This window comes from Mobula hypostoma, chromosome 4 (assembly GCF_963921235.1).
Source record: "Mobula hypostoma chromosome 4, sMobHyp1.1, whole genome shotgun sequence".
Lineage (NCBI taxonomy): Eukaryota > Metazoa > Chordata > Chondrichthyes > Myliobatiformes > Myliobatidae > Mobula > Mobula hypostoma.
This window is the reverse complement of record NC_086100.1, coordinates 202,688,651-202,714,512: the sequence shown is the minus strand read 5'-3', so window position 1 is coordinate 202,714,512 and position 25,862 is coordinate 202,688,651. Positions and strand designations below refer to the sequence as shown.

At 47.5% G+C, this 25,862-nt stretch overlaps 1 protein-coding gene across 4 annotated transcripts in view; it reads left to right on the top strand.

Annotated features, from left to right (window-relative positions):
• The window catches only part of rtkna (rhotekin a), a 236,689-nt gene that overhangs the window by 92,855 nt on the left and 117,972 nt on the right, over nt 1-25,862 (top strand). For 3 of the 4 annotated variants that reach the window (XM_063045173.1, XM_063045172.1, XM_063045170.1), the window contains 3 exons: nt 2,870-3,001; nt 4,527-4,692; nt 11,476-11,583. In XM_063045173.1, coding sequence (XP_062901243.1) covers nt 2,870-3,001; nt 4,527-4,692; nt 11,476-11,583 — 406 coding nt within the window. The remainder of the gene's footprint in view (nt 1-2,869; nt 3,002-4,526; nt 4,693-11,475; nt 11,584-25,862) is intronic. The other variant, XM_063045171.1, reaches the window with a different exon arrangement.

Below are 25,862 nucleotides of genomic sequence, written 5' to 3'. Positions count from 1 at the left end.
AAACACATCACTTGTCCTACCCATGGCACTGGTACCTATATGGACCACAACCTCTGGTTGTTTAGCCTGGTTGTTTAAGAATGCTGAGGACTCGATCTGAGACATCCTGGGAAGCAACATACCATCCGGGATCTCATTCTTGCCCACAGAACCTCCTATCCATTCCCCTAACTAGCGATTCCCCTATCACCACACCGTGCCTCTTCTCCTCTCTTTCGTTTTGAGTCACACAGGCAGACTCAGTTCCAGAGACTCAATCACTGACTTTCCTAAGTAAGGTTATACCTCCAAAAGTATCCGAATTGGTCTACCTGTTGTTCAGGGGGACGGCCACAGGACTACCCCTGTGATGAATGAGTCTGAGACAACAGGCTCAGAATAGAGGGGCGTCCATTTAGAATGGAGGTGAGGAAGAATTTCTTTTGCCAGAGAGGTGAAACTGTGGAATTCATTGCCATAGGGGAGAAGGCAGGAGATTGGGGCTGAGAGGGAAATGGATCAGCTGTGATGAAATGGCAGAACAGACTCGGTGAGCCAAATGGCCTAATTCTGCTCTTATACATAGAACATAGAATAGTACAGCACAGTACAGGCCCTTCGGCCCACAATGTTGTGCCGACCCTCAAACCCTGCCTCCCATATAACCCCCATCTTAGAATCCTCCATATACCTGTCTAGTAGTCTCTTAAATTTCACTAGTGTATCTGCCTCCACCACTGACTCAGGCAGTGCATTCCACGCACCAACCACTCTCTAAGTAAAAAACCTTCCACTAATCTTCCCCTTGAACTTCCCACCCCTTACCTTAAAGCCATGTCCTCTTTTATTGAGCAGTGGTGCCCTGGGGAAGAGGCGCTGGCTATCCACTCTATCTATTCCTCTTAATATCTTGTACACCTCTATCACGTCTCCTCTCATCCTCCTTCTCTCCAAGAGTAAGGTGCTAGCTCCCTTAATCTCTGATTATAATGCATATTCTTTAAACCAGGCAGCATCCTGGTAAATCTCCTTTGTACCCTTTCCAATGCTTCCATATCCTTCCTATACTGAGGCAACCAGAACTGGATACAGTACTCCAAGTGTGGCCTAACCAAAGTTTTATAGAGCTGTATCATTACCTCGCGACTGTTAAGCTCTAGCCCTCAACTTATGAAAGCTAACACCCCATAAGCTTTCTTAACTACCCTATCTACCTGTGAGGCAACTTTCAGGGATCTGTGGACATGTACCCCAAGATCCCTCTGCTCCTCCACTCTACCAAGTATCCTGCCATTTACTTTGTTCTCTGCCTTGGAGTTTGTCCTTCCAAAGTGTACCACCTCACATTTCTCCGGGTTGAACTCCATCTGCCACTTCTCAGCCCACTTCTGCATCCTATCAATGTCTCTCTGCAATCTTCGACAATCCTGTACAGTATCCACAACACTACCAACCTTTGTGTCGTCTGCAAACTTGCCAACCCACCCTTCTACCCCCATATCCAGCTCGTTAATAAAAATCATGAAAAGTAGAGGTCCCAGAACAGATCCTTGTGGGACACCACTAGTCACAATCCTCCAATCTGAATGTACTCCCTCCACCACGACCCTCTGCCTTCTGCAGGCAAGCCAATTCTGAATCCACCTGGCCAAACTTCCCTGGATCCCATGCCTTCTGACTTTCTGAATAAGCCTACCGTGTGGAACCTTGTCAAGTGCCTTGCTAAAATCCATATAGATCACATCCACTGCACTACCCTCATCTATATGCCTGGTCACCTCCTCAAAGAACTCAATCAGGCTTGTTAGACACGATCTGCCCTTCACAAAGCCTCCCTGATCAGACCATGATTCTCTAAATACCCATAGATCCTATCTCTAAGAATCTTTTCCAACAGCTTTCCCACCACAGATGTAAGGCTCACTGGACTATAACATACGAGGGTTGATTGATAAGTTTGTAGCCTAAGGTAGAGGGAGTCAATTTTAGAAAACCTAGTACATCTATTTTTCCTATATTTACACACTTAGTCCAGCGGTCGTGGAGCTTGCGGATCCCTTCTTTGTAGAAGTCAGTGTCTTGGACCTCCAGAAATGGTCTACAGCAGGGGTGATTGTAAGTTTGAGGACTAAGGTAGAAGGAGATGATTTATTAACTTAAAACTTTCTGCATTTTCACTCAAAGAGTTGGACTGCACGTGCATGTAACGAGAGCTGTATAACTCATCACCTTCTACCTTAGGCTACAAACATATCAATCACCCCTGCTGTGGACCATCTGGAGGTCCAAGACACTCTTGTTACATGCATGTGCAGTTCAACTCTTTGAGTGATAATGTAGAAAGTTTGAAGTTAATAACTCATCTCCTTCTACCTTAGGCCACGAATTTATCAATCACCCCTGCTGTAGACCACTTCCACAAAGAAGGGACCCGTAAGCTCCACGGCCGCTGGACTAACTGTGTACATGTAGGAGGGGACTATGTTGAAAAATAAATGTGCTAGGTTTTCTGAAATTGACTCCTTCTACCTTAGGCCACGAACTTATCAATCAACCCTTGTATCTTATGCTTGTATGGTATAGCTTCTCCTCTTGGACTGCCTGCATACTGATTTAAGAAACCCTCCTGGATGCACCTAACAAATTAAATCTGTTGTGCTAAAAGAGGTCCCAATCTACATCAGGGAAGTTGAAGCCAACCACAAGTTTCACTTTCAACTTGTCTCACCATACTTGCTTTTCCGCCCTTACTTCTCACACTACCTGTCTCCCAGTGCCCATCCCAACACCCCACTGAGCCCTGACCCTCAACCCCACCTTTGCCCTCTGTCACTGAGACGACCTCTCCTGAGCTCATCTCCTTTATCTGTTTTCTTTTGTGGCGTTGCAGCAGCTGGTTGGTGCCCTGCACAATTGGACCAGGATGTACTGCGTTTTACAGGGAACTAATCTCTTCTGTTACTATTCTCCGGAGGAAGTCGAGGCCAAGGTGGAAGCTGCCTTCACTATTGCGATCAATAAGGTTTGTATTCGGTCTCCCGCTGGCCCTTAGCAGCTCTCCGAACTCTTGTTGATAACCACGTTCTTACCATGTTGACACCACCCATCTGGAACCCGCCCCATGGTGATATTTCCTTGTACTTCTGGGGCCATGAAAGGTTTCTGGACAAAATGAGACCATGTGCTGGTCCTGAAATTGTTTTGGCGGAAAAGCAGATGTCTTGGCCCATCAATTGGATGCAACTCCCCCATGAGGATTCCACCGGACTTGTTGCCTATTGTTGTCCCATAGTACTGGTTCTCGTCCCGAAGTGCAGATCTGGTGGTTGCCTTTGGAAGGCCCCAGTGATTCTGTTCCCACTCTCCACCACACCCCCTTCCCCAACAGGATGCAAGTTCAAAGCAGTGAGATCCTGAGAGGTCATGGATGTGTCCTCTTGTGGAGAATCTAGAACGAGGAAAAAATCTGGTTGAAGATCTGAGATTGTCCATTTAAAACAAAGTTGAGGTTAATTTTCTTAGAGGGTCGTAAGTAGAACACACCCTGGAATCCTTTCTCAAAGGCCAGTGGCAGCATGGTCTTTGAATATGTCAGCAGAAGTAGGCAGGTATGAGAGAGCTTGGGGTGAAAGGCGGGAGGTGTGGAGTGGCTGAGTTTACACTCAGATCAGCTGTCACCATATTGACTGGTGAGGCAGCATCACAGCTGAGTGACCTGCTCCAGTTCCTGATTTATGTGGGCACAGGTAAAGCATGTAAGCCAGTGAGGTCAAAATTAAACCTGGGTCACTAGTAGCCAGGAGACTGAAGCTCTTGTCCGCTTCCCCAGATGGCCAAACCATCGCCCTTGGAAGTCATATTGGGCGGCAGAGTTTTCTTGAGAGCGAGTAGGAACGTATATTTCATTAGGCTAGCAGTTTGCTCTCTCTCTGGCCCCTTGTATGAGCATTTGGGTACAATAAATATTGTGTCCACGCTTTGTTGGCGCTGGAAATTATGGTGATACTTGTGGACTATCCCAGCAATTCTTTACATGTGTTGGTTTATGCAAACAACACATTTCACTGCATATTTTGATGTGGATATGAAAAATATATCTAAATCTGACTAAATGTATGTTTTAGGTAAGTAAGGTGGAAGTAAGTCGCGAGCATTTTGCTACAGGAGAAATTGCTTATCTGTACATTTTAAATGTAAGTTACACAGATTATATAAGTAAATTGTATATGCAAAGGGCATTTGATTATGCGTGATTTAAGAGATTTGTCACTAAGACTGAAAACCGTGGGGTTAATAGGGCATCACTGCACTAACAGGGTATCAGGAAACTGGACTGTAGAAAATGGCAGCGGGTTGGAGCGGGTTCCAGGTGTGTGTTAATCATTGAAATCTTCTCATAAAGAGATTGTTTTATGCCTTACAGTCACCCAAAATGGCACCCCTCTGTGGAGAATGTTCAAATGTTTATCCTCACCCTCACCTACCAACCTGATCTGGTTATCAGAATTGTCCAATTTAACCCTCCTGACAAATGCTTTATTTTTCAGGAAACACGTATCAGGGCAACAGGAAAAGAGCCCAAGAGAACATCAAACTGCATCTTAATAACGAATCAATTTGCAGGGGAGGAGGTGACACACACCCTCGTCACTGACTCGTTGGAGGAGATGCACAGATGGATGGAGGCCTTCTGGCAGCATTTCTATGATATGAGTGAGTTTGAGAAGAAATGATGGGATGTTCAGCTTTTGTACAACAGGCTGGAGCTCAGAATTCCCCAGGGGACAAGAGTAAACATCATATTCTCCCAGTTCAATATTACCCTGACATTCCTTTATCCCTAACCCCCAATCCACTTCCACAATCACCCTTTGACCTTGCACTCAATATGGAGAACACAGACATTCTTGGCTTCCCAATTCAAGTCCTAGAGTTATAGAGAAGTACAGCGCAGCAGTTCGGCCCATCTAGTCCATGCCGAAACCATTTGAACTGCCAACTCCCATTGACCTACACTGGGACAATAGCCCTCCATGCCCCGACCATCCATGTCCCTATCCAAACTTATCTTAAATGTTGAAATCAAGCTCGCATGCACCACTTGCGCTGGTAGCTCATTTCACACTCTCACAACCCTCTAAGTGAAGAAGTTTCCCCTCATGTTCCCCTTAAATGTCTCACCTGTCACCCTTAACCCTTGACCTCCAGTTATAGTCCCACACAACAGTGTGAAAAGATGACTTGAATTTACCCTGTCTATACTGTTTATAATTTTGTATACCTCTATCAAATCTCCTCTCAATCTTCTACGTTCTAAGGAATACAGTCCTAACCTATTCAATCTTTCCTTATAACTCAGGTCCTCCAGACTTGGCACGTGTTGTAAATTTTCTCTGTACTCTTTCAATCTTGCATGCATCTTTCCTGTAGATAGGTGACCAAAATTACACACAATGCTCCAAATTAGGCCTCACCAACGTTTTATACAACTTCAACATAACATCCCATCTCTTGTACTCAATACATTGATTTATGAAAGTCAATGTCCCAAAAATCTTTCTTTATGACTCTATCTACCTGTGACAACTTTTTCAACAAATGATGAACCTGTATTTCCAGATCCTCTTGTTCTACCACAATCTTCAGTGCCCTACCGTTCACCGTGTGAGACCTACAGTGCAAAACCTCGCACTTTTGTCTGCATTAAATTCCATCTGCCATTTTTCCAGCCATGATAGTCTTCCCCACTGTCCACTACTGCCCCAGTCTTGGTATTATCTGCAAAATTGCTGATCCAGTTAACCACATTATCATCCAGATCATTGATACAGATGACAAACAACAAAGGACCCAGCACCGATCCCTGCGGTACACCACTAGTCATAGACTTTAATCAGAAAGTCAACCATATACTACCACTCTCTGACTTCTCCCACAAAGCCAATGTCTAATCCAATTTACTACCTTATCTTGAATCCTGACTGAATCTTCTTGACCAACCTCCTACGCGATCCTTGTCAAATGCCTTCCTAAAGTCCGTGTAGACAACATCCATTGCCTTGTCCTTATCCACTTTCCTGGTAACTTTCTCGACAAACTCTATAGGGTTGGTTAGACATGACCTACCATGCACAAAACTATCCTGACTATCTTTACTAAGTCCAGGTCTATCCAAATATATATATTTGGATAGATAAAGCAAAGATAGCATGCAGTCAGACTGTCAGGAAGGGCAGGTAGATGATAAAATATAATTGCAGCCAGCAGGGTGAATATTAGGCATACAGAATCAAAAAGGGTAGCAAATACAGTACTCAAAGTGTGATATCTCAATGCATGGAGTATAAGAAATAAAGTGGATGATCTTGTTGTACAATTACAGATTGTCAGGTATGATGCTGTGGCCATCAAATTATTAGGAAGATGTGACATAGAATTGGAAGATGTTGAATCTTGTAGGTTGAGTTAAGAAACTGCAGGAGTAAAAGGACCCTGATGGCAGTTATATACAGGCCTCCCAACAATAGCTGGGATGTGGACGAAAGACTACAACAGGAAATAGAAAAGGCGTGTTAAAAGGGCAATGTTATGATAGTAATGGGAGATTTCAACAAGCAGTGGATTGGGAAAATCAGGTTGGAAATTGGATCTCAAGAGAGTGAGTTTGTTGAATGCCCCTGAGACAGCTTTTTAGAGCAATTTGCTGTTGAGCCTACTTAGGGATCAGCTATACTGGATTGGGTGTTATGTAATGAACCGGAGGTGATTAGGGAGCTGAAGGTGAAAGAACCCTTTGGAGGCAGTGATCGCAATATGACTGAGTGCAACTTGAAATATGACAGGGAGAAAGTGAAGTCTGCTGAGGCAGAATTTCAGTGGAGTAAGGGAAATTACAGTGGTATGAGAGAGGAGTTGGCCAAAGGAGCTGTCAGCAGAGCAGCAATGGCATGAGTTTCTGCGAAAAAAATGAGGAAGGTGCAAGATAGATGTATTCCAAAAACAAAGAGATACTCAAATGGCAAAATAGTACAACCGTGGCTGATAAGAGATGTCAAAGCTATTGTAAAAACAGAAGAGAGGGCATACGACTAAGCACAAATTAGTTGGAAGACAGAGAATTGGGATGTTTTTAGAAGCCTACAGAGAGCAACTAAAAGAATCATTAGGAGGGAAATGATGAAATACGAAAGCAAGCCAGCAAACAATAGCAAAGTGGATAGTAAAGGGTTTTCCAAGTATATAGAAAATAAAAGAGAGATGAGAGTGGATATAGGACTGCTAGAAAATGTGGCCAGAGATGTAATAACAGGGGGCCAAGGAGATGGCAGATGAACTAAAGGAGTATTTTGCATCACTCTTCACTGTGGAAGACATTAACAGTGTGCCAGATGTTGAAGGGTGTGGGGGAAGAGAAGTGGGTGCAGTTACTATTACAAGGGAGCAGGTGCTCACAAAGCTGAAAGACCTATGTGTATATAAGTTCTCCACTTACATATCCCCAAGGATTTCACATGGTCTGTGCATACTGGCTGTGTGGTGAAGAAAGCACATCAGTGCCTCATTCACCTCAAATGGTTGAAGAAGTTTGGTATGAGTCCCCAAATCCTAAGAACTTTCTACAGGGGCACAACTGAAAGCATCCTGACTGACTGCATCACTGCCTGGTATGGAAACTGTACTTCCCTCAATCACAGGACTCTGCAGAGAGTGGTGCGGAAACCCAGCAAGTATTCTGCATGGAGTGAAGCCAGATCTAACATACAGAGAGGCTTTGAGGGAAGAGAAGCAGAATAAACGGTGTAAAGGTAGTAAGGTAGAAGGGCTAAAATGTGTGTACCTCAATGCAAGAAGCATCAGGAACAAAGGTGATGAACTGAGAGCTTGAATACATACATGGAATTATGATTTAGTAGCCATTACAGAGACTTGGCTGGCACCAGGGCAGGAATGGATTCTCAATATTCCTGGATTTCAGTGCTTTAAAAGGGATAGAGAGGGGGGGAAAGGGGGGGGGGAGGGGTGGCATTACTGGTCAGGGATACTATTACAGCTACAGAAAGGGTGGGTAATGTAGCAGGATCCTCTTTTGAGTCAGTATGGGTGGAAGTCAGGAACAGGAAGGGAGCAGTTACTCTATTGGGGGTATTCTATAGGCTCCCTGATAGCAGCAGAGATACCGAGGAGCAGATTGGGAGGCAGATTTTGGAAAGGTGCAAAAATAACAGGGTTGTTAATATGGGTGACTTTAACTTCCCTAATATTGATTGGCACCTGATTCGTTCCAGTGGTTTAGATGGGGCAGAGTTTGTTAAGTGTGTCCAGGATGGATTACTGTCACAGTATGTTGACAGGCTGACTAGGGGGAATGCCATACCAGATCTAGAATTAGTTACGAACCGGGTCAGGTCACAGATCTCTCAGTGGGTGAGCATCTGGGAGACAGTGACCACCGCTCCCTGGCCTTCAGCATTAACATGGAAAAGGATAGAATCAGAGAGGACAGGAAAATTTTAATTGGGGAAGGGCAAATTATGAGGCTATAAGGCTAGAACTTGCGGGTGTGAATTGGGATGAAGTTTTTGCAGGGAGATGCACTATGGACATGTAGTCGATGTTTAGAGATCTCTTGCAGGATGTTAGGGATAAATTTGTCCCGGTGTGGAAGATAAAGAATGGTTGGGTGAAGGAACCATGGGTGACAAGTGAGGTGGAAAATCTAGTCAGGTGGAAGAAGGCAGCATACATGAGGTTTAGGAAGCAAGGATCAGATGGGTCTATTGAGGAATATAGGGAAGCAAGAAAGGAGCTTAAGAAGGGGCTGAGGAGAGCAAGAAGGGGGCATGAGAAGGCCTTGGCGAGTAAGGTAAAGGAAAACCCCAAGGCATTCTTCAATTATGTAAAGAACAAAAGGATGACAGGAATGAAGGTAGGACCGATTAGAGATAAAGGTGGGAAGATGTGACTAGAGGCTGTTGAAGTGAGTAAGGTCCTCAATGAATACTTCTCTTCAGTATTCATCAATGAGAGGGAACTTAATGACAGTGAGGACAATATGAGTGAGGTTGATGTTCTGCAGCATGTTGATATTAAGGGAGAGGAGGTGTTGGAGTTGTTAAAATACATTAGGACGGATAAGTCCCCGGGGCCTGACGGAATATTCCCCAGGCTGCTCCACGAGGCTAGGGAAGAGATTGCTGAGCCTCTGGCTAGGATCTTTATGTCCTCGTTGTCCACGGATATGGTACTGGAGGATTGGAGGGAGGCGAATGTTGTCTCTTTGTTCAAAAAAGGTAGTAGGGATAGTCCGGGTAATTATAGACCAGTGAGCCTTACGTCTGTGGTGGGAAAGCTGTTGGAAAAGATGCTTAGAGATAGGATCTATAGGCATTTAGAGAATCATGGTCTGATCAGGGACAGTCAGCATGGCTTTGTGAAGGGCAGATCGTGTCTAACAAGCCTGATAGAGTTCTTTGAGGAGGTGACCAGGCATATAGATGAGGGTAGTGTAGTAGATGTGATCTACATGGATTTTAGTAAGGCATTTGACAAGGTTCCACATGATAGGCTTATTCAGAAAGTCAGAAGGAATGGGATCCAGGGAAGTTTGGCCAGGTGGATTCAGAATTGGCTTGCCTGCAGAAGGCAGAGGGTCGTGGTGGAGGGAGTACATTCGGATTGGAGGGTTGTGACTAGTGGTGTCCCACAAGGATTGGTTCTGGGACCTCTACTTTTTGTGATTTTTATTAACAACCTGAATGTTGGGGTAGAAGGGTGGGTTGGTAACTTTGCAGATGACACAAAAGTTGGTGGTGTTATGGATAGTGTACAGAATTGACAAAAATTGCAGAGAGACATTGATAAGATGCAGAAGTGGGCTGAGAAGTTGCAGATGGAGTTTAACCAGGAGAAGTGTGAGGTGGTACACTTTGGAAGGACAAACTCCAAGGCAGAGTACAAAGTAAATGGCAGGATACTTGGTAGTGTGGAGGAGCAGAGGGATCTGGGGGTACATGTCCACAGATCCCTGAAAGTTGTCTCACAGGTAGATAGGGTACTTAAGAAAGCTTATGGAGTGTTAGCTTTCATAAGTCGAGGGATAGAATTTGAGTCGTGGAGTAATACTGCAGCTCTATAAAACTCTGGTTAGGCCACACTTGGAGTACTGTGTCCATTTCTGGTCGCCTCACTATAGGAGCAATGTGGAAGCATTGGAAAGGGTACAAAGGAGATTTACCAGGATGCTGCCTGGCTTAGAGAGTATGCATTATGATCAGAGATTAAGGGAGCTAAGGCTTTACTCTTTGGAGAGAAGGTGAATGAGAGGAGACATGATAGAGGTATACAAGATATTAAGAGGAATTGGTAGAGTGGGCAGCCAGCGCCTCTTCCCCAGGGCACCAATGCTTAATACAAGAGGACATGGCTTTAAGGTAAGGGGTGGGAAGTTCAAGGGGGATATTAGAGGAAAGTTTTTTTACTCAGAGAGTGGTTAGTGTTTGGAATGCACTGCCTGAGTCAGTGGTGGAGGCAGATACACTAGTGAAATTTAAGAGAGTACTAGACAGGTATATGAAGGAATTTAAGTTGGGGATTTATATGGGAGGCATGGTTTAAGGGTTGGCACAACATCGTGGGCCGAAGGGCCTGTACTGTGCTGTACTGTTCTATGTTCTATGTGCTATCTGTAGAAACAACATTACCTCCCGGTTCCTAAACTCAATCCCACGGATGATGAAGACCAATGAACCGTATGCCTTCTTAACCACAGAGTCAACCTGCACAGCAGCTTTGTGTGTCCTATGGTCTCGGATCCCAAGATCCCTCTGATCCTCCACACTGCCAAGAGTCTTACCATTAATGCTATATTCTGCCATTGTATTTGACCTACCAAAATGAACCACTTCACACTTACCTGGGTTGAACTCCATCTGCCACTTCTCAGCCCAGTTTTGCATCCTATCAATGTCCCGCTGTGACCTCTGACAGCCCTGCACACTATCCACAACACCTCCAACCTTTGTGTCATCAGCAAATTTACTAACCCTTCCCTCCACTTCCTCATCCAGGTCATTTATAAAAATGACGAAGAGGAGAGGTCCCAGAACAGATCTCTGAGGCACAGCACCTGTCACTGGAGTTCCTACAGCATTTTGAGTGCCTTACCCTTCTTGCCTGTTTCTTTGCCCTCAGCCTCTTCTCATCGAAGCCTCTGTTCCCACTCTGACTGTAGCCCCCAGTCCGATGTTGGCTGCTCTGCTCGACCCTATCTCTCCTTTATGGTTTAAAAAATAAGGAAAACAAACCATCGTGCCTGGAGAAAGAACTCCCCGCGTTTACCGGTGCTTCACCTGCCTTCTGCTGCCGCCGATTACTCACCACACCTTGCCTGTTTGCATGCTGTGTTGCTTGCTTACATGCTGCGCCTTGCCCACTTGTCCACCGTGCCTTGCTGGTTTGCGCACCACCTTGCCTGTTTACCTGCCGTTTCTCGTTCAGGTGCGTGGAGACAGTGCTGTGATGAACTGATGAGAGTCGAAACTGCGTCTCCCCGGAAACTGCCCGTAACAATTTCCAAGAAGGGAGCGTCCCTGTATCACGAGACCGGTAGGAATACTCAGAGAGATTAGATTTGTTGCTTTGTGTGACACAGCATTTAATAAGTGAAACGTTTTACAGATCGATTAACTAGACAGTTTGACTAAGAGACATTAGCCATGCTCATGGCATTGATGTCATCGAGGACACAAGTGAAGATTTTTGGTCAGAACAGACCTGCCCAGTTTGTTCTCGGCACCTTCTCTTGCCCTGAAACCCAATGATGCTTCACAGATAACTGGAAGTGTGAAGCAGAGTGTTTAGGTCAGGAAAAGGCTGATAATGTTGCCAAGACGGGCACTGAGCCCACAGTGTGAACTGAGCAGAGGTTGATGTAAGAAGATGGACTACGTAAGGAAATTGGCAAGTATTGCCCGTGAAGCCAAGATCTCTGGCCGAGTCTGAGGAGCCAAAATGACTAGCGGGCAAACATTGTACCTTCAGTGGAGAATGTTAGCCAAGTGAAGCCCGGTTTCATGAGCCCATCAGTCGAACGTTGGCGGAAGGGGAGTTTTTTTACATTTTGTTTATCTTATTTAGAGATACAGCATGATGATGGGGCTTTCCGGCCCAGCAAGCCCAAGCCAATCACTTACATCCATGTGACTAACGAAACTACTAACCTGTACGTAGGAGGAAACCAGACCATCAGACATTTCGCGTGCGGTCACAGAAAACGTACAAACTCCTTACAGAGAGTGGTGGAATTGGACCTGAGTAATCGTCTAACACTAACCAAACCAATATTTCCAATATTTTTGGAAATCATTCTGTGATTGGAATTATTGGGCAGGTAGAAAGGCAGGGATTGATCAGGCATTATCAACAGGGATTTGACTGGGTGGGGAAATCCTGTATGACTCATTGTAAGACTGAGTCTTTTGGCATTAAAGATGAGGTAGTAAATTGGATTAAGCATTGGCTTTGTGGGAGAAGCTAGTGAGAGGTAGTAGATGGTTGCCTTTCCGACTAGAGGCCTGTTACTAGTGAAGTGCCCGGGATCGGTGATGGGTCTGTTGTTGTTTGTCATCTATATCAATGATCTGGGTGAATATGTGGTAATCTGGATAAGCAAATTTGTGAATGACTCCAAGATTGGGGGTGTAGTGGACAGTGAGAAAAACTATCAACGCTTTCAGTGGATCTGGACTGGCTGGAAAAATGGCAGATGGAATTTAATGCAGACAAGTGTGAAGTGTTGCATTTTGGTAGGACCAACAAGAATAGGTCTTGCACAGTGAAAGATAGGACACTGAGGAGTAGAAACAGAAACGTAGAAAATCTACAGCACAGTACAGGCCCTTCTACCCACAATGTTGTGCCGACCATCTAACCTACTCTAGAAACTGTCCAGAATTACCCTACTGCATAACCCTCTATTTTTCTAAGCTCCATGTATTTATCTAAGAGCCTCTTAAAAGACCTATTGTATCCTCCTCTTATCACCTACACTGGCAGTGCATTCCACGCACCCACCACTCTGTGTGTGAAAAGCTTACCCCTGACATCCCCCTTGTACCTACTTCCAAGCACCTTAAAGCTACCATTTCAGCCCTGGGAAAAGCCTGTAGCTAGCCACACAATCAATGCCTCTCATCATCTTATACACCTCTATCAGGTCACCTCTCATCTTCCATCGCTCCAAGGAGAAAAGAACAAGTTCACTCAACCTATTCTCATAAGGAATGTGTTAGAACAGAGGGATCTGAGAATACACATCCATAACCTATTGAAAGTGGCATCACAGACAGATAGGATTAATGTTCCCTCGAAGTTGTGATGACCTATGTGCGCAAAAATCTTCTCAGAAAGAAGGGAAAATCTGCAGATGCTGGAAGTCTGAGCAACACACTCAAAATGTTGGAGGAACTCAGCAGGCCAGGCAGCATGAATGGAAGAAAGTACTGTCAACGTTTTGGGCAGAAACTCTTCAACAGGACTGGAGAAAAAATGCTGAGGAGTAGATTTGAAAGATGGGGGGAGGGGACAGAGAAACGCCAGGTGATAGGTGAAATTTGGAGGGGAGGAATGAAGCAACGAGCTCAAGGAAGTTGATTGGTAAAAGAGACAGAAGGCCATGGAAGAAAGAAGAAAGGGAGGGAGGAGGACCACCAGAAGAAGGTGAAGGGTGGGCGAGGAGATAACATGAGAGAGGGACAAGGGGATGGGAAATGGTGAAGGGGGGGTGGTGGAGACATTACTAGAAGTTTGAGAAATCAACGTTCATGCCATCAGGTTGGAGGCTCCCCAAATGGAATACATGGTGTTGCTCCTCCGACTTGTGTCATCTTCCAGTGGCCACCCATTTTAATTCCACTTCCCATTCCCATTCCGATACGTCACCACCCATTTTAATTCCACTTCCCATTCCCATTCCGATACGTCACCACCCATTTTAATTCCACTTCCCATTCCGATACGTCACCACCCATTTTAATTCCACTTCCCATTCCCATTCTGATATGTCACCACCCATTTTAATTCCACTTCCCATTCGCATTCCGATACATCGCCACCCATTTTAATTCCACTTCCCATTCGCATTCCGATACATCGCCGCCCATTTTAATTCCACTTCCCATTCGCATTCCGATACATCGCCGCCCATTTTAATTCCACTTCCCATTCCCATTCCGATATGTCCATTCATGGCCTCCTTCACTGTCGGGTTAAGGCCACACTGAGGTCAGAGGAACAACACCTTACATCCATTTTGTTAGCCTCTGACCTGATGGCATGAACATCGATTTCTCAAACTTCCAAACTCTCTTAAACTTTGAAATCAAGCTCGCATGCACACATGTCATGGCAGCTCATTCCACACTCTCATGACCCTGTAAGTAAAGAAGTTTCCCCTCATCTTCCCCTCTCACCGGTCAGAATGAAACCCCATCACCCCTCACCGGTCAGAATGAAACCCCGTCACCCCTCACCGGTCACAATGAAACCCCGTCACCCCTCACCAGTCAGAATGAAACCCCATCACCCCTCACCGGTCACAATGAAACCCCGTCACCCCTCACCGGTCACAATGAAACCCCGTCACCCCTCACCGGTCAGAATGAAACCCCATCACCCCTCACCGGTCAGAATGAAACCCCGTCACCCCTCACCAGTCAGAATGAAACCCCATCACCCCTCACCGGTCAGAATGAAACCCCGTCACCCCTCACCAGTCAGAATGAAACCCCGTCACCCCTCACCGGTCACAATGAAACCCCATCACCCCTCACCAGTCAGAATGAAACCCCGTCGCCCCTCACCAGTCAGAATGAAACCCCATCACCCCTCACCGGTCACAATGAAACCCCGTCACCCCTCACCGGTCACAATGAAACCCCGTCACCCCTCACCGGTCAGAATGAAACCCCGTCACCCCTCACCCGTCAGAATGAAACCCCATCACCCCTCACCGGTCACAATGAAACCCCGTCACCCCTCACCGGTCAGAATGAAACCCCGTCGCCCCTCACCAGTCAGAATGAAACCCCATCACCCCTCACCGGTCACAATGAAACCCCGTCACCCCTCACCGGTCACAATGAAACCCCGTCACCCCTCACTGGTCAGAATGAAACCCCATCACCCCTCACCGGTCAGAATGAAACCCCGTCACCCCTCACCAGTCAGAATGAAACCCCATCACCCCTCACCGGTCACAATGAAACCCCGTCACCCCTCACCGGTCAGAATGAATCTCATCACCCCTCACCGGTCACAATGAAACCCCGTCACCCCTCACCGGTCACAATGAAACCCCATCGCCCCTCACCGGTCACAATGAATCTCATCACCCCTCACCGGTCAGAATGAAACTCCATCTCCCCTCACCGGTCAGAATGAAACTCCATCTCCCCTCACCGGTCAGAATGAAACCCCGTCACCCCTCACCGGTCAGAATGAAACTCCATCTCCCCTCACCGGTCAGAATGAAACCCCGTCACCCCTCACCGGTCAGAATGAAACCCCATCGCCCCTCACCGGTCACAATGAAACCCCGTCACCCCTCACCGGTCAGAATGAAACCCCATCGCCCCTCACTGGTCACAATGAAACCGCATCGCCCCTCACCGGTCACAATGAAACTCCATCTCCCCTCACCGGTCAGAATGAAACCCCGTCACCCCTCACCGGTCACAGTGAAACCCCATCACCCCTCACCAGTCAGAATGAAACCCCGTCACCCCGTCACCCCTCACCGGTCACAATGAAACCCCGTCACCCCCCACCGGTCAGAATGAAACCCCATCACCCCTCACCAGTCAGAATGAAACCCCATCACCCCTCAACGGTCACAATGAAACCCCATCACCCCTCACCGGTCAGAATGAAACCCCATCACCCCCCACCGGTCAGAATGAAACCCCGTCACCCCTCACCGGTCAGAATGAAACCGCATCGCCCCTCACCGGTCAGAATGAAACCCCATCGCCCCTCACCGGTCAGAATGAAACCCCGTCACCCCTCACCGGTCAGAATGAAACCCCATCACCCCTCACCGGTCACAATGAATCTCATCGCCCCTCACCGGTCAGAATGAAACTCATCACCCCTCATGTGCTGGGATTGTGGAATGGGTCAGTACATGGGTAATAGCAGGAGAATGTGCTGGGGTTATGTGGTCAGTGATGAGTTTAACACCGGAACGATGTGCTGGGGTTATGTGGTCACTGATGGGTTTAACACCAGGACGATGTACTGGGGTTATGTGGTCAGTGATGAGTTTAACACTGGGACGATGTGCTGGGGTTGTGGGGTCAGTGATGAGTTTAACACTGGGACGATGTGCTGGGGTTGTGGGGTCAGTGATGGGTTTAACACTGTGACGATGTGCTGGGGTTATGGGGTCAGTGATGAGTTTAACACTGGGATGATGTGCTGGGGTTGTGCGGTCAGTAATGAGTTTAACACCGGGACGATGTGCTCATATTGTGGGGTTGGTAATGGGTTTCACACCGGGATGATGTGCTGGGGTTATGGGGTCAGTGATGCGTTTAACACTGGGATGTGTGCTGGGGTTGTGGGGTCAGTGACTGGTTTCAGACTGGGATGATGTGCTGGGGTTATGGGGTCAGTGATGAGTTTAACACTGGGATGATGTGCTGGGGTTGTGGGGTCAGTGACGGGTTTCAGACTGGGACGATGTGCTGGGGTTATGGGGTCAGTGATGAGTTTAACACTGGGACGATGTGCTGGGGTTATGTGGTCAGTGATGAGTTTAACACCGGGACAATGTGCTCGTGTTGTGGGGTCAGTGATGAGTTTAACACTGGGACGATGTGCTGGGGTTATGAAGTCTGTGATGAGTTTAACACTGGGACGATGTGCTGGGGTTGTTGGGTCAGTGATGGGTTAACACTGGGACGATGTGCTGGGGTTATGGGGTCAGTGATGAGTTTAACACTGGGACGATGTGCTCATGTTGTGGGGTTGGTGATGGGTTTCACACCGGGATGATGTGCTGGGGTTGTACAGTTACTGAGGACCGGAATTTCGTTCGGAGAGCATGTCATGAACCTGCAGCGTCTCAGCTGTGTTTCTGCTTCAATGATCTCTCTCTTTTTGTCTCTCATGTCTCTTTTCTGTTCTCGACCTCTGAGCAGCAACCCCTTCTGCTTCTTCGTATGAGGGTCTCCTCCTGCAGGAGAACAGCGTGTCCGCTGAGATACAGGCTCTCCTCTCGTATTACACTAACAGGTGATGTTAATACAGGCACATGGACTGTGTAATGTACACACCGCACAGCTGGCGACAGACTGGCAAAACGCCGTAACCAAAGAACGTCATGATACTCAAACGATTCATTCCTGCCCCAGCTCCAGTTCTCTCTTGTCTCCCGCATTGAATATAGATTTCAATCTGTCTGCCCAGAATGAATTATTGTCAATATTTATAGTTCTGATAAGAGGTTATTTATCGACATGAAATTGGACCATAATATGCAGGAGCAGAATAAGGCCATTCGTCCCATCGAGTCTACTCTGCCAGTCCATCATGGCTGATTGATTGTCCCTCCACCCTGTTTCTTGCCTTTTCCCTGCAGCTTTTCACACCCTGACTAATCAAGAAACTATCAACCTCTGTTTTAAATATACCCATGACTTGGCCTCCACAGATGTCTGTGACAATGAATTCCACAGATTCTGCACCCAGTAGCATATCCTCATCTCTGTTCTAAATGGACATCACTCTATTCTGAGGCTGTGCCCTGTGGTCCTAGGCTCCCCCACTATTGGAAACTCCTCTCCAAATCCACTCTGTCTCAGCGTTTCAATATTCAGTAGGTTTCAATGAGGTTTCCCCTCATTTTCCTAAACTCCAGCAAGTACAGCCCAGAGACTGCAAACACTCCTCAGTTTCAACCCCCACTGAGGCTGCTTCACCGGATGTGGGATTCCAGTACCCCTGTAGAAGTTGTGTACCCCCATATCCTTTCTATAGCACTTCCACAAGGGCATGAGGGTACTCAACAGGCGTACAAGGGTACAGCACTTGCACAGGGAAACAAGACTTCCAGAGGGTACAGGAGTACACAGGGGTATGGGGAGCACAGGACTTCATAGGGGTATGGGGGTGAAGGACTTCCACAGGGATATGGGGGCACAGGACTTCATAGGGGCATGGGGGTGAAGGACTTCCACAGGGATATGGGGGCACAGGACTTCATAGGGGTATGGGGGCACAGGACTTCCACAGGGGTATGGGGGGCACAGGACTTCATAGGGGTATGGGGGCACAGGATTTCCACAGGGGCATGGGGGCACAGGACTTCATAGGGGTATGGGGGCAAAAGACTTCCACAGGGGTATGGGGGGCACAGGACTTCATAGGGGTATGGGGGGCACAGGACTTCATAGGGGTATGGGGGCACAGGACATCCACGGGGGTATGGGGGCACAGGACTTCATAGGGGTATGGGGGCACAGGACTTCCACAGGGGTATGGGGAGCACAGGACTTCATAGGGGCATGGGGGTGAAGGACTTCCACAGGGGTATGGGGGCACAGGACTTCATAGGGGTATGGGGGCACAGGACTTCCACAGGGGTATGGGGGGCACAGGACTTCATAGGGGTATGGGGGCACAGGATTTCCACAGGGGCATGGGGGCGCAGGACTTCATAGGGGTATGGGGGCAAAAGACTTCCACAGGGGTATGGGGGGCACAGGACTTCATAGGGGTATGGGGGCACAGGACATCCACGGGGGTATAGGGGGCACAGGACTTCATAGGGGTATGGGGGGCACAGGACTTCCACAGGGGTATGGGGGGCACAGGGCTTCATAGGGGTATGGAGGCACAGGACATCCACTGGGGTATGGGGGCACAGGACTTCCACAGGGGTATGGGGTCACAGGACTTCATAGGGGTATGGAGGCACAGGACTTCCACAGGGGTATGGGGGGCACAGGACTTCCACAGGGGTATGGGGGGCACAGGACTTCATAGGGGTATGGGAGTACAACACTTGCACAGGGTTATGAGGGTAATGAACTTCCACAGAAGTCCAGGGCTACAGCACTTCCACAGGAGTGTGGGGGTACAGACTTCCACAAGGGTATGGGGGTACAGGACCTACAGAGGGGTATGGGGGTATGGAACTTCCACTTAGAGATAGGATCTGTGGGCATTTAGAGAATCATGGTCTGATCAGGGACAGTCAGCATGGCTTTGTGAAGGGCAGATTGTGTCTAACAAGCCTGATTGAGTTCGTTGAGGAGGTGACCAGGCATATAGATGAGGGTAGTACAGTGGATGTGATCTATATGGATTTTAGTAAGGCATTTGACAAGGTTCCACACGGTAGGCTTATTCAGAAAGTTAGAAGGCATAGGATCCAGGGAAGTTTGGCCAGGTGGATTCAGAATTGGCTTGCCTGCAGAAGGCAGAGGGTGCTGGTGGAGGGAGTACATTCAGATTGGAGGATTGTGACGAGTGGTGTCCCACAAGGATCTGTTCTGGGACTTCTACTTTTCGTGATTTTTATTAACGACCTGGATGTGGGGGTAGAAGGGTGGGTTGGCAAGTTTGCAGACGAGACACAGGTTGGTGTTGTTGTAGATAGTGTAGAGGATTGTCGAAGATTGCAGAGAGACATTGATAGGATGCAGAAGTGGGCTGAGAAGTGGCAGGTGGAGTTCAACCCGGAGAAGTGTGAGGTGGTACACTTTGGAAGGACAAACTCCAAGGCAGAGTACAAAGTAAATGGCAGGATACTTGATAGTGTGGAGGAGCAGAGGGATCTGGGGGTACATATCCACAGATCCCTGAAAGTTGCTTCACAGGTGGATAGGGTAGTTAAGAAAGCTTATGGGGTGTTAGCTTTCATAAGTCGAGGGATAGAGTTTAAGAATCGCGATGTAATGATGCAGCTCTATAAAACTCTGGTTAGGCCACACTTGGAGTACTGTGTCCAGTTCTGGTCGCCTCACTATAGGAAGGATGTGGAAGCATTGGAAAGGGTACAGAGGAGATTTACCAGGATGCTGCCTGGTTTAGAGAGTATGCATTATGATCAGAGATTAAGGGAGCTAGGGCTTTACTCTTTGGAGAGAAGGAGGATGAGAGGAGACATGATAGAGGTGTACAAGATAATAAGAGGAACAGATAGAGTGGACAGCCAGCGCCTCTTCCCCAGGGCACCACTGCTCAATACAAGAGGACATGGCTTTAAGGTAAGGGGTGGGAAGTTCAAGGGGGATATTAGAAGAAGGTTTTTTACTCAGAGAGTGGTTGGTGCGTGGAATGCACTGCCTGAGTCAGTGGTGGAGGCAGATGCACTAGTGAAGTCTAAGAGACTACTAGACAGGTATATGGAGGAATTTAAGTTGGGGGGTTATATGGGAGGCAGGGTTTGAGGGTCGGCACAACATTGTAGGCCGAAGGGCCTGTACTGTGCTGTACTATTGTATGTTCTATGTATGGGGGTACAGGACCTACACACGGGTATGGGGGTATGGGACTTCCACAGGGGTATGGGGTACAGTCACAGGGGTATGGGGGTATGGGACTTCCACAGGGGTATTCGGAACAGTCACGGGTATGGAGGTATGGGGTACATTCACAGGGGTATGGGGGTACAGTCACAGGGGTATGGGGTACACTCACAGGGGTATAGGGGTATGGGACTTCCACAGGGATATGGGGTACAGTCACAGGGGTATGGGGGTATGGGACTTCCACAGGGGTATGGGGAACAGTCACGGGTATGGAGGTATGGGGTACATTCACAGGGGTATGGGGGTACAGTCACAGGGGTAGGGGGGTATGGGACTTCCACAGGGATATGGGGTACAGTCACAGGGGTATGGGGGTATGGGACTTCCACAGGGGTATGGGGTACAGTCACAGGGGTATGGGGGTACTGGATTTCTGCAGAGTACCTGAGTACAGCACTCCCATCGGGGTATAGGGGGTACTGGACTTCACAAGGGTTGGGGTACAGCACTTCCACAGGAGTACAGGACTTTCACAGAGGTACAGGGGTACTGGACCACGGTGTTATGGAGTACAACACTTGCACAGGTGTTTAAGGGTACAGACTTCTGCAGGCATGTGGGGTACAGGACTTCCATAGGGGTTCAGAAGGGTACTGAACCTCACAGGGGTTCGGGGGTACAGCACTTACACGGGCGTACTGAGGTACAGGATGTCTATAGGGGTACACGGGTACAGCACTTGCACAGTGGTACAAAGGTATAGGACTTCCGCAGAGGTGCAGGGTACAGGACCGCCACAGAGGTATGGGTACAGGGTTTCCATAGGGGTTCAGCGGTACAGGGTTTCCATAGATACATGGGGGTACAGCACTTGCATAGGAGTAATAGCAGAAGAAGATACTAAAAGCTATTTTAAGTACATAAAGGGTAAAAAGGAGTTGAGGGTAGATATAGGACCAATAGAAAATGACACTGGAGATATTGTAATGGGAGACACAGAGATGGCAGAGGAACTGAATGTGTATTTTGCATCAGTCTTCACAGTGGAAGACATCTGCAGTATACCAGATATTCAAGGGTGTCAGGGAAGTCAGGAAGTTTAATGTTCTGAGAGTGGATAAATCTCCTGGACCTGATGGAACGCACCCTCGGGTTCTGAAGGAAGTAGCTGGAGAGGTTGCGGAGGTATTAACGATGATCTTTCAAGAACTGATAGATTCTGGAATTGTATCGGATGACTGGAAAATTGCAAATGTTACTCCGCTATTTAAGAAGGGTGCGAGGCAGCAGAAAGGAAACAATAGACCTGTTAGCCTGATGTCAGTGGTTGGGAAGTTGTTGGAATCTATTATTACGGATGAGATTACGGAGTACCTGGAGACCCATGACAAGATAGGCCAAAGCCAGCATGGTTTCCTGAAAGGAAAATTCTGCCTGACAAACCTACTGCAATTTTGTGAGGAAATTACAAGCAGGGTAGACAAAGGAGATGTAGTGGGTCTGGTAACACAGATCAAGGTTGCCGGTGAACGCAGCAGGCCAGGCAGCATCTGTAGGAAGAGGTACAGTCGACGTTTCAGGCCGAGACCCTTCATCAGGACTAACTGAAGGAAGAGCTAGTAAGAGATTTGAAAGTGGGAGGGGGAGGGGGAGATCCGAAATGACAGGAGAAGACAGGAGGGGGAGGGATGGAGCCGAGAGCTGGACAGGTGATTGGCAAAGGGGGTATGAGAGGATCATGGGAGAGGAGGTCCGGGGAGAAAGACAAGAGGGAGGGGAACCCAGAGGATGGGCAAGGGGTATAGTGAGAGGGACAGAGGGAGAAAAAGGAGAGTGAGAGAAAGAATGTGTGTATAAAAATAAATAACGGATGGAGTACGAGGGGGAGGTGGGGCATTAGCAGAAGTTAGAGAAGTCGATGTTCATGCCATCAGGTTGGAGGCTACCCAGACGGAATATAAGGTGTTGTTCCTCCAACCTGAGTGTGGCTTCATCTTTACAGTAGAGGAGGCCGTGGATAGACATGTCAGAATGGGAATGGGATGTGGAATTAAAATGTGTGGTCACTGGGAGATCCAGCTTTCTCTGGTGAACAGAGCGTAGGTGTTCAGCAAAGCGGTCTCCCAGTCTGCGTCGGGTCTCGCCAATATATAGAAGGCCACATCGGGAGCACCGGACGCAGTATGTCACCCCAGCCGACTCACAGGTGAAGTGTCGCCTCACCTGGAAGGACTGTCTGGGGCCCTGAATGGTGGTAAGGGAGGAAGTGTAAGGGCATGTGTAGCACTTGTTCTGCTTACAAGGATAAGTGCCAGGAGGGAGATCAGTGGGGAGGGATGGGGGGGACGAATGGACAAGGGAGTTGTGTAGGGAGCGATCCCTGCGGAAAGCAGAGGGGGGGGAGGGAAAGATATGCTTAGTGGTGGGATCCCGTTGGAGGTGGCGGAAGTTACAGAGAATAATATGTTGGACCCGGAGGCTGGTGGGGTGGTAGGTGAGGACCAGGGGAACCCTATTCCTAGTGGGGTGGTGGGAGGATGGAGTGAGAGCAGATGTACGTGAAATGGGGGAGATGCGTTTGAGAGCAGAGTTGATTTTAAGTTCCCTGGCCCCCACTGCTTTATTTTCACCATGGATGTCCAGTCCCTATATACTTCCATCCCCCATCAGGAAGGTCCCAAAGCTCTCTGCTTCTTTTTGGATTCCAGACCTAATCAGTTCCCCTCTACCACCACTCTGCTCCGTCTAGCGGAATTAGTCCTTACTCTTAATAATTTCTCCTTTGGCTCCTCCCACTTCCTCCAAGCTAAAGGTGTAGCTATGGGCACCCGTATGGGTCCTCCCTATGCCTGCCTTTTTGTTGGCTTTGTAGAACAATCTATGTTCCGTGCCTATTCTGGTATCTGTCCCCCACTTTTCCTTCGCTACATCAACGACTGCATTGGTGCTGCTTCCTGCACGCATGCAGAGCAACTTTGATGTGTGTTGCCTGAATTTCTAGCATCTGCAGAATTCCTGTTGTTTGCAGCAGGTCTGATACCTGGATTTTCAGAAGGCCTTTGAAAAGGTGCCGCACATGAGGATGCTTAGCAAAATAAGATCCCACGGAATTATAGGGGAGTTACTAACATGAGTGGAGCATTGGCTGATCGGCAGAAAACAGAGAGTGAGAGTAAAGGGATCCTATTCTGTCTGGCTGCCGGTTACCAGTGGAGTTCCACAGGGGTCGGTGTTGGGACCACTGCTTTTTATGATGTATGTCAATGATTTGGACTACGGGATTAATGGATTTGTGGCTAAATTTGCCGATGATACAAAGATAGGTGGAGGAGCGGGTAGTGTTGAGGAAACAGAGAGCCTGCAGAGAGACTTGGATAGTTTAGGAGAATGGATAAAGAAGTGGCAAATGAAATACAATGTTGGAAAGTGTATGGTCATGCACTTTGGTGGAAGAAATAGACGGGCAGACTATTATTTAGATGGGGAGAGAATTCAAAATGCAGAGATTCAAAGGGACTTAGGAGTCCTTGTGCAGGATTCCCTGAAGATTAACCTCCAGGTTGAGTCATGAAGAAGGCAAATCAACGTTGACATTCATTTCGAGAGGTACAGAATATAAGAGCAGGAATGTGATGTTGAGGCTCTATAAGGCACTCGTGAGACCACACTTGGAGTATTGTGTGCAGTTTTAGGCTCCTTATTTTAGAAAGGATATACTGACATTGGAAAGGGTTCAGAGAAGATTCAGAAGAAAGATTCCAGGAATGAGAGGGTTACCATATGAGGAGTGTCTGGCAGCTCTTGGGCTGTATTCACTGCAGTTCAGGAGAATGAGGGGGGATTTCATAGAAACATTCCAAATGTTAAAAGGCCTGAACAGATTAGATATTAGATTAGAGAACAGGAGACCAATCAAGTGTGACAGAGGAAAAAGTATGTATGGAACCAGAGTCAATAGCAGAGGTACTTAATGAATACTTTGCTTCGGTATTCACTACGGAAAAGGATCTTGGCGATTGTAGGGATGATTTTCAGTGGACAGGAAAAACTTGAGCATGTAGACATTAAAGAAGAGGATATTCTGGAGCTTTTGGAAAGCATCAGGTTGGATAAGGACCAGACAAGATGTTCCCCAGGCTACTGTGGGAGGTGAGGGAGGAGATTGCTGAGCCTCCAGCGATGATCTTTGCATCATCAATGGGGATGGGAGAGGTTCCGGAGGATTGGAGGATTACGGATGTTGTTCCTTTACTCAAGAAAAGGAGTAGAGATAGCCCAGGAAATTATAGACCAGTGAGTCTTACTTCAGTGGTTGGTAAGTTGATGGAGAAGATCTTGAGAGGCAGGATTTATGAACATTTGGAGAGGCATAATGTGATTAGAAATAGTCAGTACAGGTTTGTCAAAGGTAGCTTGTGCCTTATGAGCCTGATAGAATTTTTTGAGGATGTGACTAAAAACATTAATGAAAATAGAGCAGTAGATGTAGTGTATATGGATTTTAGCAAGGCATTTGATAAGGTACCCAATGCAAGACTTATTGAAGTCCAAGGGGACATTGCTTTGCGGATCCAAAATTAGCTTGCCCTCAGAAGGCAAAGAGTGGTTGCAGACAGGTTGGTGACCAGTGGTGTGTCTCAGGGATCTGTTCTGGGACCCCTACTCTTAGTGATTTTTATAAATGACTTGGCTGAGGAAGAGGAGGGATGGGTTAGTAAATTTGATGACACAAAGGTTGGGAGTGTTGTGGATAGTGTGGAGGACTGTCAGAGGTTATAGTGGGACATTGATAGGATATAAAACTGGGCTGAGAAGTGGCAGATGGAGTTCAACCCAGAAAAATGTGAGGTGATTCATTTTGGTAGGTCACATATTATGGCAGAATAGTATTAATGGTGAGACTTTTGGCAGTGTGGAGGATCAGAGGGATCTTGGGGTCCGAGTCCATTGGACACTCAAAGCTGCTGCGCAGGTTGACTCTGTGGTTAAGAAGGCATACGGTGCATTGGCCTTCATCAATCGTGGAATTGAGTTTAAGAGCTGAGAGGTAATGTTGCAGCTCTATAGGACCGTGGTCAGACCCCACTTGGAGTACTGTGCACAGTTCTGATTGCCTCACTACAGGAAGGATGTGGAAATCATAGAAAGGGTGCAGAGGAGATTTACAAGGATGTTGCCTGGATTGGGGAGCATGCCTTATGGGAATAGGTTGCATGAAATTAGCCTTTTCTCCTTGGAGTGACGGAGGATGAGAGGTGACCTGATAGAGGTGTATAAGATGATGAGAGGCGTTGATCGTGTGGATAGTCAGAGGCTTTTTCCCAGAGCTGAAATAGCTAGCATGAGAGG